The sequence below is a fragment of the Lampetra planeri genome, chromosome 41 (assembly GCF_965212315.1).
Source record: "Lampetra planeri chromosome 41, kcLamPlan1.2.h2, whole genome shotgun sequence".
NCBI lineage: Eukaryota > Metazoa > Chordata > Hyperoartia > Petromyzontiformes > Petromyzontidae > Lampetra > Lampetra planeri.
Window position 1 is genome coordinate 6813336 of NC_136147.1, and position 16430 is coordinate 6829765.

Genomic DNA, 16430 nt, shown 5'->3' on the forward strand with positions numbered 1-16430 from the left:
AATGCCACTGATGTTGGCCGTGAGCAAGAATCTAATTCGGGTCGACGGGTTTAGTATAACTACACCTACACACTACCCCACACAAACACAACATTGATGATAAGTTGGTGATCTGGTATTAAGAGACCACAATAACAACACTTTCAGTGCTGTGTGGAAGCAGTTTTCTGAGTTTATTTCGCAATTATTTTTTTGTTTGTTCTAGATTTGAAGCAAGGATTCATACTCTTCGGTTTTTTCGGTAAAGTCACGTAGGTAAAAAATAAAAAATAATAGAAATAATAATAGAAATAAAATAATAAATCACGTTTCGGAGGCAACACAAGTCTCTGTCATCAGGTGGGCTCGTTGTCTGTTAAAAACTCTAAGAGATAGGTGAAATTCCTCCCCGTAGAGGGGTATTAATTCTAGATTTGAAGCTTTTTTTGCATTGGTCGCGGTTGTCGCCAACAGGCACGCCTCGCTTAAAGAGCGAGATACATTCCGCGAAAATTGCTCGGTAAGCGGGGAAATTTTCATTTAAAAAGTTACAATTTTCGTTTAAAAAAAGTTAAAACTATCACATACTTAAATTTTTATTTAAAGCTTTCGTGACTGCAGGGATTCATATTCTTGGTTCTTTCGGTAAAGCCACGTAGAAGGGAAATAATAAAATAATACAAATATAAAACAACAAAAAATTCTCACGACGTTTCGACTGCAACACAAGCAATCATCATCAGGTGTGAAATCCACAGCAAGAAAATGTTCTTGCTACACAAGCAATCATCATCAGGTGTGAAAATGTTCTTGCTGTGGATTTCACACCTGATGACGATTGCTTGTGTTGCAGTCGAAACGTCATGATCATCTTTATTGTTTTATATGTGTACTATTTTATTATTTCCCCTTCTACGTGACTTTACCGAAAGAACCAAGAATATATATCACATACTTGTCAACCCCTTTTCAGTTTCCCTACCTTATTACAAACTAATTCAGACCTTATTGGTCACTCCGTGCCCTTATAAATCTCAACGTTCATCCTGGAAAGTCCCATCACAAGGGAGAAACACAAATAGATAGACACTAAGTAATATTTAAACAAACTTTTAAAAAACACGCTTTTATTAAATGTACTAGTCATGGAAGAACTCCACGACTCCAGGAAGTGGCCCTGAAGCTTTCCATAACGTAAAGGGGACCGTGGACAATTAGACCCAAGCCGAAACATCTATATATATAAAATCGCAAATCTGTCTGTCTGTCTGTGTGTCTGTGTGTCGCCGGACCATACGCAGTTTCATTGGACGAAATGTGAGGGATTTGCGAGACACGATTGGTCCGTTTGGTTTTCCACGGCGGTTGCCCCTGGCAACGGGTAGCGACGCATTCGCTGCGGGGTGGACGCCATTTTTAATTCCCGTTAAAAATATGCGCACGCATTAACACGCGACTCTGAGGTAAATTCATCAAAGTTTCACGTCCTCTTCACTCCCCCCCCCCCACCCCAATGTGTGCAATTACTATTATAGGGTCGGTAGATAATAAAATTATAGCGATTAGACAGTATTATTGTAGCGCGGGGGGGGGGGGGGTAACGGCCCCGGTACCCAGCCTCAGCCGGGTGGGCAATCTAGGCGAGGCCGGAGGCTCTGCACGGTACTAGGCCTCGACACCCCACCACACTATAGGCCGTACATATTACTGCACAGCGGCCGAGGAGATCGTGGCTGGGGGGGGGGGCAGGGGTAGCAGCCCATCTGTGTATATATGTAAGGTTATTAAGAAATATATTTTTCACCTGGGCAACGCCGGGTACTTCTGCTAGTAACATATAAAAAAAGAATGTTTAAAAAAAATGCATTTGTTATGATAGAATATAGTATTGTCATCAGTATGACATAAGTATATCAAGTTTGCAGTCGATACCACATTGGGAAGTGGGTTAAAATTAAGTTGCAAGATTTGAGGATACAACAGAGTGAGTTAAATGAAAGCGTGTAATTATAAAAAGTGGCCCGTATTGATTTAAACGGCTGTACGCCGTATGGATCTGAAAACTAAATTTACCTGTACAAGAATAAGGGTAAACCGTATGGGTTGACGGGTATGCGATTATCGTTTTAACATCGACTCACTCCCACGTGAAAAAAAAAGCTGAGCTACTTTTCAGGCCCAACATTATACACTTTTTGAATGACCTTTTTTTACGTGAGAAATACACATTTTTATTATTTTGGTGGCTGTGCCTAATTCCTGGGTAGACTACGTGGATTTTCATGAAATTTTAAATGTTTTTTTGTTTTTCATGAAAAGATTAAAATTCAAAATTATTAGTTTTACAAGAATAATATATTTTCTCCCAAAATATCCACCAAATGTGATATATACACATTTGATTAAATAAATAATACAATCTTAAATATTTTTCATTAAATGTAATTTTATGAAGCCGTCATGACGGCAAATTACAGTATAGTTTTAAAATAAAGTGATAAACCATCGAATGTCACACGAACCACACAACAAAGAACAACGCCGGTGTTTGCATTGTCCTCGGCGTCTGCCAATTAATTAGGGCAGCCTTCTGACTGAAGGGTGCTTCTTGATTTCGCTGTGCGTGCAGCGGTGGAATTTAATTTACGCAGAAAATTCGAGGTCGTTAATGGAAGCGTCCAAAATGTTGTCAATAATTGTGGAAACGTGAAATTAACCTTATGGGGTCCCAAATAAACGGAAGTCCAAATCGTAATTACCTACTTTATTCTTGGCGACTCCGTCCCACCGCGCACATAAACGCCGCGACCCACCTGGCGAGGATCATTCTGTTGTCATGTCGTGTCCAAGCGCAGCAGCGAGGACGAATGCGCATAAGAACCAAAACTTTTAAACTTTTATTAGCGCATCGTGTAGAGCTCGTCGAGAGGAATAGATTGCCGTGTCGTTCGCCTTCAACAGACATAAAATGACGTCGCAACGCAACTGACGAACTTTCGTAAATCGAGAGATACCCCCAGTGTGCATACGATGGGTGCTTACTCGTGAATGTATAAGAAATATGATTTGTAACTCTAATCCTTATCCATGTGTAATGACTGGGTGACACCTGCTGGCCTGCGAATGGATTCACAGGTACGGGCACAGAAGTAATAACCAATCAGCGAAGGAGGTGTATCTGGGGCAAAGGTAACAGCAGGTGGGGGCTAGCCGTGATACTCCGGGAACCTGCTCGAAGGTTCCATGAGAGGGTGTGGCCGGAGGCGTGGCCTAGCCACGCTGGGGGGATAAAAGGGGGAGCGGACCCGGAGCTCTGGGCTCGTGTGTGGGATCCTGGCTGCGTCACTGTTCACCGACATCTCTCTCCGTCGTCCGGCCACGTGGAAGATCTCCTGCGTGGTTTCCATCGCCGTCATGCCAACAGCCAGCGGTGTGGCCGAGTGAGGGCGAGGGGACCTTGCCGAGTGATCAGCTGTGCATGTAGCCAGTGGAGGTGTTATTACCTTGAGTTATACTCCGTGTGAGGAAGAGCAAGTGTTGGCCTGTGTTGTGCCCAGTGTAATAAAGAAGTACCCTGAGCTACCCTCTATACGACGTGTCATGGAAGTCGATAATCACACATTTATCGATAGTTCAATGTTAATGTGCAATTTTGAGGGACTGTTTTCTTGGTGTGATCTGGGGCTGTTTTGGCCATTTTGCAGCCTTGCCCAAGCTTTGGAATTGTACTTATTACATTTTTACTTATATACTTTATTTTACGTATAGTATATATTTTAGTGATTTGCTTTCTTTTCCTATACTCCGATAGTTTGTGGTCTTTCAGACCCACCCCTACTGGACGTCTGTGAAAAATATATTTTTAAGCATATCGGATTAATCCAGGATGGATATTCCGATTCCTATTTCACCAGGTGACTTCACACAATGCTATAAAAATTGGCCATCTGCAAATATTGGGGTCAACATTCCACCAACGCACACATGCCTTCGTATCCAGAAACGCCTCGCAGAGTACAACGGGATGTTTAGTCAACCCCTTTAACTAAACACTTTATTTTTTTCAACAGTCCTGCATTGGAATGTTGAGCCAATGCAATAACGGTGAGTGCAATGGAGGCCGCTGGTACAATTTCCTGGAATGGCAGTTGAAAACAATGAGAACGTTTCTTAAAACCTCACGCCTCTTGTCCACCCAGCACCACAAATGGGTACAGGACATCAAGTCAATCTGCTGGTCACGAGTGATGAGGTAAAGTATGTACATCTGACAGTCTACAAGAGTAGCACAAAATACCCTCCAGTGGGGTGCATTAACAGCTCCTTTTAGCGGAGGCCCACCAACAGTAGCATGAGCAAGACATTGCAAGAGCTGCGCCTTTCACCCAAGTGTTTGGTTTTGTGCATGAACACCAAAGTAATCAGCGAAAACCCATATGCATGGCGGGGTAACGCACAAATGATCCTTAAGGCGGTACCCCGGGGTACCAAATAATACAAAATGGCCGAGGCAATTAAATATTTTATTGCTGGGACTATTTTTTCCAGGGGTGTACTTAACTCCGCGACTCGGGTACCAATCAATCCGAAATCAGTGCTACTCCGCCATGTCGAAACGGAGCGAGGACGATTGCGCTGAAACCCTGAACACTCGTACGGACCGTAGTGGTGCATCGTGTACAGCTCGTCGAGATGAGTCGATTGCAGCATCGCCGACCATCAACAGACTGAAAATGACTGCATCACGGACATTATGCGAGAGCCGGGGTACCGCCATAAGGTTCAAATGTTCACACGTAGCAACTACGTTGTAATTTACAAAGCTTAGGCTTTGTAAATTACAACATACAAAAGCACCTAATGGTTATGCGCGTCAAGTTTGATCTGTACATTTAAACATCCCAGTATTTCTGGGGTTTGGGTGGGGATCGTGACAGCAATTTTCAATCCAAGGCATGCATCACTTTAGTGCAAAAGGGAAAATGTGCTTGTGGTCTGAAATCGCTTCCTCTCGTCAGCGGTAAGCTCCGTGTTGCCCGGTCTCTCCACCACCATTGTTCGTATGCCTGCCTCCTCAGCCGCAGCCGCTTCTGAAACGCCAGAATGGACAAAGGTTTTGCATCGTGACACAGTTCAACATCGCATATCTGTCCTGACCAATTCATCGCTCACAATACCCCCCCCCATCCCTCAGAGCGGTATTTATGCATAGAGGTGTAACTAATTCTGTACATTTCAAAAAGAAAATATCAATAACAACGTGGCTTTAAAATTAAACATACATACTATGTAACAGACAATGTTTCTGGCAATGACTCCTCTTCATATCACATAGCTGTTCAAAATTCTGACCATTTCACGTAAAGTAATGCATTCAAAGTGCAGTTTTCACTTAATTATTGTTCAGTAACTTATGTGTGTACGGTGGTGTAACTGATCTTCTATTGACGTTCTCACAGCTGAGCTTTTCACATATCCACCTACACCGCCGAGTGAAAAATGTGCCATCATACTGTAGCTTAAAAACAAATAAAACGCAGGAACTGCAGCGTTAGTGGTATACAAGCTGCTCCGGGACAATGTGGCCACAAGAGGGCAATACAGCAACATTTGATGTACAGTAGCTTCGGTTTAACACGTAGGCCTTCGCGAACAATATCATCCATAAGAGTTTTTTTTTGGGTTAGATCGCGTAAATATATGTGTCGTTAAAACCCACCACCACCCGACACAGCCAACAAGGGTTGTCACGTGAACAAAACATGCCAATTTGTCACTAGTACAACACACCGGTGTGTTGGAGAGCCAAGCCACAACATTTACACTCCGAGTACGACGTTTTGCCAGTAATTACAACCAGCTTCATCAGGCGACAGCCAGATTTGTGAGAAGTCTGTTAACAATACATTTATATATTTACGCGATCTAACCCAAAAAAACCTCTATTATAGTAGTCCCTCGTTTAACAGTGACATCGGTTAACGGTTTTTCGGTTAACGTTTCGCCTCCCATAAGACCCATCGGTTTCAACTAAAAAGGGTAAAAACCTTCTCATATTTTGGTACTGGCAAAGGAGGTCCCATGAGGTTTCGACTAACGTTATCATTCTGATTCACGGTACGTTTACGTTCTGCACGAGGGCGCCAATTTCGGCCGGAGTGCCCGTAAGTGGGCTGAGCATGCTGTCCATGAGCATTTAGAACTTGACTGGCTTTGTTGACATTGCGTTTTCTGTATTGGCAGTGGAAACAACTCTCTTGCAGACTCAGTGATTTTCACATATTTTGCAACTTAGAATTGAATTATATTAACAGTTATTTCGGTTAACAGTAGTTTTTGTGGAACGGATTAAAAACGTTAACCGAGAGACTACTATACTTGTATGTATGTTGAACTTCTTTCGCACCGTACGTAGCCAACCTTGCTAATCGGAGGTACGATTGTATTGTTCGGTATTGTGCTGTGCTATGCTCCCACATCTACCGCTGCCGGCCTTCACCAAACCACATAAACCAGCAAGGTAAAAAAAAAACAAAGACCCGTATGGCATGGGCAAACGAGGAACTCTCTTCGGCAGAAGATTGACAAACGGGCCGTGCATGTACAAATGCAAGGGCTAACCGCAACGATTTCACCATTCGCGTTTTTAGCATGGTGTTGTAATACAGAAAATACATCCTGTATAAAAGGTAAAAGTGCAGGGCTGCAATTACTTATTTGCGCCAATGCTGGCAGAAGGGCCTTCACCACAAGGGAGCTCTAGTGAGCCCCTCCGGAGGGTATTTTGGCCAACTCTTTCACGCTGGCCAGGTGTCTTGGAAGAAGTGGGAGTAGTCAAACTATACCCCGCCATATGCTACCTGCCAATCGAGTAACTGTGGTGTAACAATTTATATTATTGCTAGGTGGACAAAAAGGCGAGGGGGGGGGTTTGAGAAACATACACTATTGTTTCAACTGCCAGCAGGTCTTGAGATTGGACTGGTGACTTCTGGATTGCAAGTCCTGTGTGCAGCTTTGTGAATTTGGGATTATGGTCTGGGATGTGACCTTATGGACTAACTTCTTTATTGTGATAACTTTTTTGTTGTTTGTGATTTTTCTTTTGGTGGCATTCCTTTATGTTTATTCATTTTGATTTTGATTGGTAGTGGTTGTATATGGGATTTGGTCCTTATGTATAATTAATGTACAGCATTATGGGATGCTATTAGCTTGAATAATGCTATTGGTAAGTATTATTATGGCCATTTCTATGGGCGCGTATGCTGTTGCAGACTTAGTGGGAGTGCTCACGAATGAACCACTATACAGGTTTCCCTCACTTAATGTGGGTTCGGTTTGTGCGGTGTTGCATATATGCAGCTAACCTATTTCTACCCAAAATTCACTATACGTATGCAGTTTGAATTCACTCGTATGCGGCTACTCATTTGGATGTGGGAAAACATCGTGTGTTTATTGCATGCGCCACTTGGCAGACATCCGTCTCAAAGCATAACAAACCTTTGGTGATGTCCGTAAGAAAGAGGATGCTGCTCGCTGGGCAGCCAACGGCAGCTGAGATCTGCTTGTAACTCGCCGCCTCCACTTTTGCGCCGATTTTGGTGTCAAAGTGACCGTCAAGAAGCTACACCACAATACACACGCAGGCTCACATGTAAATCCGTGTCCCGGGAGACAGCCGGTCTGCTTGATGGGACCATTTTATCTGGTAACTATTCCCAGCATGTTTTAGTTCTTAGTTTTGAGTACCAGACAAAACCAAGCGAAATGTTCTAAGTAAGAAAATGTGGGGAGAGTTAAATAATCCATTTTGGTGACACATAGTCCAGTTTGTACATAGCTCCGGAAGTCCAAAGCAGCAATAGTATAATGGTGACATACTTGCCTACTTTCACAGCTGCAGGGCATTTCCTGTATAAGGATGCTCAAAACTCTGGCCGAGTCAATGCGCTAGCTCTGCTGACAGCAGCATATTTTGAAACGTTTACTATCGCCGGCCTCAGTTCCGGCTGCTCGATTGTTGGTGCCTCTCGATTTAAAGCTTTCGTGACTGCAGGGATTCATCTTCTTGGTTCATTCGGTAAAGTCACGTAGAAGAGAAATAATAAAATAATAAAAATTAAACATAGTAAGGCCGAATAATTTTATTATGTTTTATTTTTATAATTTTATTATTTCCCTTCTACGTGACTTTACCGAAAGAACAAAGAAGATGTTGGTGCCTCGCTCAGCCAGTTTGATCCCTACCTCCAAGATGCTTCCGTCTGTTGTGTGGCCAAACAGAAGCTTTTGCGCCTCCACGCTTCCTGACGAGTAGATGTAGACACGCTTCCCGGCTGCCCTCCACGCTCGCAGAGCCGGCACAACGTCGGCATACACCCTGCAGCAGCAGCAGCAACGCAACTCCGTGGAGTGACATCGCAACATTTCTAATACAATGTGGATTTATTGCAAGGTGCACTGAACATGTTTGCCACGAACCCATGTGTCAAGATAGATTAGTATAAAGCAAATAAATGTATCTCTTAGACACCGTACAAATAGGCGACCATGCAGAGGCTCTGGAGGGCTCGAGAGTAGGCAACAACAGCATGGAAAGGTGTCAAAACAGCTCATGGGATAGACAATTATAGACAGATGAGAAGAGAAAAGTCTCGACCCTGGACTTGAACATGGCGAGAGAATCGGCAGGCAAGGGGAAAGGAATTTAATGCTGAATGCAGCGGGTTGTTCCAGACAAGAGGGGGCAGCAGAGCTGCAAGTAAGAGCATGATGACTGCACAAAGATATGACAAAGCCCTTCTATTGCAAGCAGTGACAGAAGACAGTACTAACGTAGGTTTTTGCAGTTGTGCTGGATATTTTTCTCCGATGCGTTTTTCAGGTTGTACCGCATTTTTATCGTCACGATGTCCGACTATTTCGCTCCAACGTGATGGATCAGCGCCCAGCACGTGGAGCAAAATGTCGAACGTCATACCAAACGCGCGGCACAACGCGAAAAACAATCGGTGGGCTGCGGCGAGGAGATGCTTACTCTCCCTTCACCTCCCCGCAGGCGTACGCAGCCCGCCACATGTGTCCCTGCAGCTGCTTGAGAGCCGTAGTCTTTCGGTCAGCGGCCATCTGCCAGAGCACGCTTGCCACGGCGGCATCCAGTACCGCCTGCTTCGCCGCGCCATCACACGGAATGGCCACGGCACCCGGAAGCTGCGTGTCGGCCTCCGCCTGAAATCATGAAAAGCAGCCGCCGCCCGTCAGCTGTTTCCTGAACGGTGGTACAAAGGGGGGGGGCCCCCAATATACGTCGTCTCGATGTTGTTTCGCACTCACGTCGCCGACTTTTGGAGGAACACAATGTCAAATTTCCCCGCATATAGGTCGTTTTGAACTCAGTTCAAGCTGAGCTGAGTTGATAACATTGTGCGTGGGTGTTTAGCGGTTAGCGCACTACGAGCCCGGTGACCCTACTTCAATTCCCGCTCACGGCCAACACCAGTGACGATTATCGTTTTCGACTCTGCTCAGCTAAACTCAGCTCTGGAAAAGGGGGGGGGGGGTGTTTAAGTACTGTACAACTCGCCATCTTCTCAGTCCCATCGTGTTCTCTCGTGTGCGTACTGAGTGTGCATTGTAATCGGATATTTTAGATATTTTGGCAAAATATCGCCGCAACCCTTCAACACAACTCATTCACTACTAAAGATCATCATGAATATAGGTAACGTCATTTTTTTTATAAATCCTGTTTAAGATGCTGTGCTTTACACTAAAATATCACGAAAATACGTATTTTATTAAAACAAGTTTTAAAGTGTACTGGGTTGCTTCGAAAGACTTATAAAAAATGTTTTTAATTATTTGATAAGTATAAATGCCGTTTAAAGGTTCTTGAACTTCGAATTGGTTATAAATGTGTATATTGTGTTGTACATCCATGTAAAGTACGTATTTTGCATGTAAATATGTATTTTGGTTGCTTGGCATGAAAGACATTTCCCTAAGTTACGGTCCTTATCCCTACCTTATTCCATTGTTTCTTACGGGAGAAACTGCCCCTGCTTTGCATCGCATAGGCAATGTTTACACTCCTATGGTCACTATATCTGCCTATTAACATGTATTCCTATGGGGTGAAAGTCCCCGTTATACATCGTTTCGTTAACCCCGACGTATATCGAGGACCTTTTTGTATATTTAAGCTCCAGCCCAAATTTGTTATGACAGTCGAGGTTCTATCATTTCACTAAGCAATCACTGGGCACACTAAAACCATAATATACAAGTGTAATGTGCATAGAAATATATTGTTTACAGCCTGCTGTCAAAGTGCATTTTTAATCAATGCATATTTTTATAACAGGATCAACCTGACAATTTTTGCGGTATAGTGAAGTATAAATGTCAAACTAATTAATGTGTTGACATTGTTATGTTTTGTATGTTTTTTTTTCATTTTGGTACTTTTGTCAACATGCAATCCTCTGTGTTCACATGTTCAACACGTATTACCATAAGCGGTTAAGTGGAAATAGAATGTTCTCAGGTCATGGAGAGTGGCTCTACAGCACAGCCACAATCACCACTGGTTTTCCAAGACTTCTATGACGTTTCTTTTTTAATCTGTAATTGTGGAATACTTTGACGTTGTCCGTCGACTGAGTCGCCCTTGAAAAAGAAGCTTCTTAGCTCAATGGGCTCCATTTCGAGAAACAAACTTCTGATTCTGAAAACAAAGTTGTGCAGCCTTGCCCTTACTAATTTTACTTATCTCTGAGGGACGATTAACAGAATTGACCGTGGCAGGTATCTGATCTCAGGACATCATGATTTGAAACCTACTGTGCATGCGATGTTGCTACCTGTTGTCTTAGCAGTTGCACATCAGCCTGGCATTCTTCTTCCTCCCAGTGTTCTGTCAGGTAGTCGTGCACATGCTCCTTTATGTATGGAAACAGCACATCCTGCGAACACACACGTGACCTGTGTTTAATTACAGACATTGTCATCTTCACACACAAACTTTTCCCTGAAATTGGCTGGGGTGTTAGGATTGGCCGAGAAATATTCTTATGTTTCATGAAAAACCATGTAATTATTGGTTTACTATATAAATTACCTACATTTATACTCCACGAGGTATTTGAATATTTATGTGGCAAATATGGGAATATGGCAGCTGCAAGAACATTTGCTATATTTGCCATAGACTGGATTTCCGATTATGGGCAGTTCTCGGGTTACGAATCAAATTCGTTCCAGAGACCCGTTCGTAAGTCGAATTGTTTGTAAGTCGGAACACAACAATGCACTCTTTAAATGCCCATAGGTCAGTGTTATGAAATGTGTTATAGGGTTTAACAAAAAGTCAAGCATTGTCATAAATAAATATACATTTGCATGTAACACAGTAAAAAATACTGTATGGTAATAAATCATAACAAAAAATAAAGTAACATAAATAGAAAAACACTTATTTTCACTTGAGTCCTGATGCTCGCTCGTAGTCGGAAGAGGAAACGGAGTCACCACAATTTCACACACACGGGGCACAAAGGCACACAAAGACACACACACAAAGACAGACACAAAGACACACACACAAAGACACACACACGGGGCACAAAGGCACACCAAAACACACACACAAAGACACACACAAAGACACACACACAACGACAACGATCCCCCGTGTCGCCTGCACAGACTGAGTGGTCAGCGCCACGCCCGGCCGCCTTTGTCTCCCCAGTGGCGATGTTTACATACCGCACATTTCCAGCGCGAGGTCGACTCATTGCGAGTTTGCGTTTGAAGTCATTCCCTCGGTTAACGTTTTAATCCGTTCCGCGAAAATTACTGCTGACCGAAATAACCGTAAAGAGAATGCACTTATAAGTTGAAAGATAACAACAAAAAATCGCCGAGTCTGCAAGACAGCCGTCTTGTTTCCACTGACGAAACAGAAAACGCAACATCAACAAAGCTTGAAATAAAAAAATAAACAAAGCTCACAAATGGACGTCGCTGATTGGCTACGGACACGCTCAGCCACACCTACGAGCGCTCGGATTGGTCAAAATTGGTGACCGCAGTTGCAGAACGTAAATACGTTACCGTGACTTTAACACGTAGTAGGGGCTTTAGCGACCAATATCATCCATAACATAGGGTTGATTTTGTGGGGGTTTATCGCGTAAATATGTGTCGTTAAACCCGCCACCATCTGACACAGCCAATTTGTAAGGTTTGTCACGTAAACGGAACATGCCAATTCGTTACCGATCTGGCAAATCTGGCTTCAGCCTGATGATGCCGGTTGTTAATTACTGGCCAAACGTCGTGCTCTGATTCTAAATGTTGTGAATTTTCTCTCCAACACACTGGTGTTGCTGAACTAGTAATGAATTGGCATTTTCGTTTACGTGACAAACCTTACTAATAGGCTGTGTCGGGTGGTGGCGGGTTTAACGACACATTTCTATTTTTACGCGATCTAACCCAACAAAAACCTGTATTATGGACGTTACCGTGAATCAGAATGTCAACGTTAGTCGAAACCATGGGGTCCTATTGGAGGCGAAACGTTGTTTACGTGTACGATGCAAATCCATTGGGCTGTAGGTCTACTGTTTAAGCATTGGTCGAATGCAATAATTTAAGTGATGGTCTTGAAGGCCTTCCTTAATCAGGATACTGGAAAGGTGCACTTCCACGTCAGTTTTTACAATTGCCTTACATAAATGTGAACTTGCCAATTCTTCAATGAAACACACTTTTAAAGGCTTTGGCCGTTTGAATCCCACCTCTGGCCTAATTGACAGAGCACGTTTACAGTCTTCTTCTTTCGTATGGCAACAACATTGTACTGGTAGGAACCTCCTGGTTACACCAGCCCACAGGGGATTATTGTGTCCGTCCGTCGTGCAGGGAGGGGCTTGGTGGGGAGGGGCTGAGTGGGGAGGGTGGGGCTGGGTGGGGAGGGTGGGGAGGGGCTGGGTGGGGAGAGGCTGGGTGGGGCTGGGAGGGGAGGGGCTGGGTGGGGTGGAGCTGGTCACCCCGTGGTGCCCTTATAAAACTCAACGTGTAACCTACTCACGCCGGCTTGTGCCCGCCCTCACAGTCGGGCATATTTGCGGAATAAACCATGCCGCCGTTGACCCTGGCCATTGACCGAGCAACCCAACGTTCCTACCAGCTCCCTCCGCAGGAATGTGTTTTTTAGTGCCGTCATTTGACTTGAGAATCCGGCTTTTATCAGGGAGCGGCTGGAATCCGCATTCAAACCCAGGATCTCAGTGGTGACAATTGCCTTTTGATTCCTGATTGAGAGAAAATCATTACTTCTTAGTTCACATCCCATTGTCAATACACTGTTGGATGAGGCCCAGGGGCGGTTTCTTCATTAGGGCGATTGGGCAACGCACCACCAATGTCATTCAACCACAGAGTCACGCTAGCCGTCACTGTGCCTCTGGATATAGTCCAATCAGCGTCATGCTACGTTCTGTGGAGTACCGCCTCTTTTTGGGCGATTTCCCTCCAGCTGAGAATGGCCCCGAGTGGTCCCATAGACTTACATTCAAAGATGTTTTTTTTCGAACGGGGGCGCTGCAATGCATTCTCTATGGCTTCCGGGAGGGCTCGCCCTAACGTGCTTACGTCATCATACGTGCTTACGTCATCATACGTAAGCACGTTTCATCCAACAATATAATTTGTTGCCACCTAGTGGAATCTTTAATAAAATAAACTTGAGTGGTTTGTTTTAATAGTGAGTATAGAAACAAACAAGATGTATTGTAAGAGTCACTTTATTTTTCATTAATATTAAAGAAGTGAAGTTGCCTTTACATGCTTAAGCTGTTAATTTATCCATTGCATGGGTGGACCTTATCCTTATCAATCATCCAGACATTTGCCCCCCCTGAGAGATTTTGCAGGAGCCGCCACTGATGAGGCCTCCCACGTAGTTATGGCCATTGGGGTTGTTTGACCATTGACCAGTTAGTGCGGGTTTGTGATTTATAATACGCGTTCTTAATGTTTTGAGCAATATATAACAATTATAATCCTAAGCATTATCAATTAAGGAGTGATGTTGTATTCTTGCGTACGGTTATATGTTCGGGAGCTAAATGGCAATATCCAAGGTCTGCTAGCGACGAGAGTTCGTGTAGATTTATTAGTCTACCTCACCTGAAGGAAACATTCCACAGTTTTTGTTTACTCCATGGTCCAAAGCATTGATTGAATGTTCTTCAACCGCACCAGTCACCACTGTGGCTTGTCTTTAATGTTTATAGAGTGAACTCTGTCTGTACCTTCCCCCATCAGCCCGGGTTGCACCAAAACAATAAACATTATGGTACATTTCGCACGCACCATTCAAAGCACGTGCCACACATCCCATCCACATCACGTCCACCATCAATCATCATCATCACGATTTCTTAAGCTCCACGAGGTTGATGATGTCTATAACATCAATAGCGATTTACACTACGGGACCTCCTTTACCAGTAGCAAAATATAGTAATAGGTTTTTACCCTTTCATCTGGTACAAAAACTGACACCTTTATACAAGGGGTCATGTTTGCAATAACCACAACACAAGCAGTCAAAATGCAAACAAAAATAAATATGATAATGATAAAGGACAGTGCATATCATTATCAGAGTTGTTTCTTTTTGTTTGCATTTTGACTTGCTTGTGTTGTGGTTATTGCAAACATGACCCCTTGTATAAAGGTGTCAGTTTTTGTACCAGATGAAAGGGTAAAAACCTATTACTATCCACAGCGGTGTTGGTGGTCTTGATATTTCGGGTTCCGCGCGTCAAAACAACAACAACAACAACACGGAAGGATGCTTCGCGCTCCGACTCGCCTTCACGAAAGTGATGGGCGTCGTGCAGCCCTCGATGTCCAGCAAAAGGACCAGGACATTGTCCACCATGAGCGAGCGATCAGAAGGAGCCTCCATCGTTTGTTACCGTCCACCGCTTTTCGTTCACCACCGTCCACTCCCTTCCACGTGGTTGAGGGATGCTCACAGCGTGGCGTGTCGGGATGTACCAAGTAGGTCTCACTGGCAGGGGGGGAAACTATTTTCCTGTTCCTTTGCTGGCCGGCGTGGACTCGTCCACTTTCACGATTAGGCGAGGGGTGTTTTTATTTCAACTGCATTTCATAGATTTTTTTTTTTAACGAGCAATAGTATCCGTAATTAAGGGGTATAGATATCAAGGCCGTAATTATAATATATTTTGAGGGACACACATCCCCCCCAATATTCAAATATGCTCAAAATGTCCCACCCCAAATATATTGCTATAAAAAAGATTTCTGTTTTATGTGATTGTGGTTATGGTTGTACGGTACTTTATATGTCCCTAATCTCTGCCATTACATACAATGAAAAAAGAAAAGGTAAAAAAAGAAAAACAGAAATGTAATACAATACACTATTAGACATTATTGTACAAAATAAGTAAATACACATTCTATGTATTAATTACTTTTTTTATATTTTAGGCAGGAAATTAGATTTCGATTTTTTTTTCTGGGGGGGGACCCCCAGACCCCCTGGAAGATTTGGTCCCCCCCCCCAATGTTGACTCCATGGCTACGGCCTTGATAAATATAAATGTGTCGTTAAACCCGACACCACCCGACCACATACTTAGTAAGGTTTGTCACGTGAACCAAACTTGCCAATTCCTTACTGTAAGCCGGTCGACGGCGGTTGTAATCACTATCGAAACGTCGGACTCGAATTGTAAAATGTTGTGGGTTTACTCTCCAACACACCGCTGTGCCGAAGTAGCAACATTGCACCTGCTGCAGACTAAATGTTAAACATACGTGTTAGTACATAGATGTTAAACATGCATAATACATACATGTTGATACATGTTAATACATACAGCCTGCAGTAGGTGCAATGTTGCTACTTCAGCACGCCGGTAGTTTAAGGATGCCATGAATATGTACTCAGAATTATTATCCACGTGTGGACGGAAATAATTCATTTGTACAGAGATCTGGTGGTTTCCCGTTTGAACTTTATAACCGTTTTACTGCACAATACCTAAACATTTTGTCTGTGGCAGGGGCGGTTTCTTCATTAGGGCGATTGGGCGACGCACCACCAAAGTGTGAAAGGGACTTTTTCAATCACATTCACAATCTCATTCAACCACAGAGTCACGCTAGCTGTCACTGTGCCTCTGGATATAGTCCAATCAGCGTCATGTCACGTTCTGTGGAGTACCGCCTCTTTTTGGGCGATTTCCCTCCGGCTGAGAATCGCCCAGAGTGTTCCCATAGACTTACATTCAAAGATGTTTTTTTTCGAACTGCAGGCACTGCAATGCATTCTCTATGGGTTCCGGGAGGGCTCGCACTAATGTGCTTAAGTCATCATACGTATCCTTAACTTGTGC

General features: G+C 43.6%; 2 protein-coding genes across 2 annotated transcripts in view; one reads left to right on the top strand and one right to left on the bottom strand.

Annotated features, from left to right (window-relative positions):
• Positions 1-3994: 3994 nt before the first annotated feature.
• On the bottom strand, positions 3995-15081 carry ENOPH1 (enolase-phosphatase 1). Its single transcript, XM_078613462.1, has 6 exons — positions 14873-15081; positions 10848-10949; positions 9023-9213; positions 8233-8365; positions 7486-7609; positions 3995-5069 (listed from the first exon to the last, which is right to left on the bottom strand). Exons 1-6 carry the CDS (start codon positions 14966-14968, stop codon positions 4945-4947), a joined length of 771 nt encoding a protein of 256 aa, XP_078469588.1. The 5' UTR covers positions 14969-15081; the 3' UTR covers positions 3995-4944.
• The window catches only part of LOC144732139 (uncharacterized), a 54291-nt gene continuing 47430 nt past the window's right edge, over positions 9570-16430 (top strand). Inside the window, exon 1 of the mRNA XM_078613449.1 lies at positions 9570-9706. Within this exon, the coding sequence (XP_078469575.1) occupies positions 9697-9706 (10 nt within the window). The 5' untranslated portion in view covers positions 9570-9696. The remainder of the gene's footprint in view (positions 9707-16430) is intronic.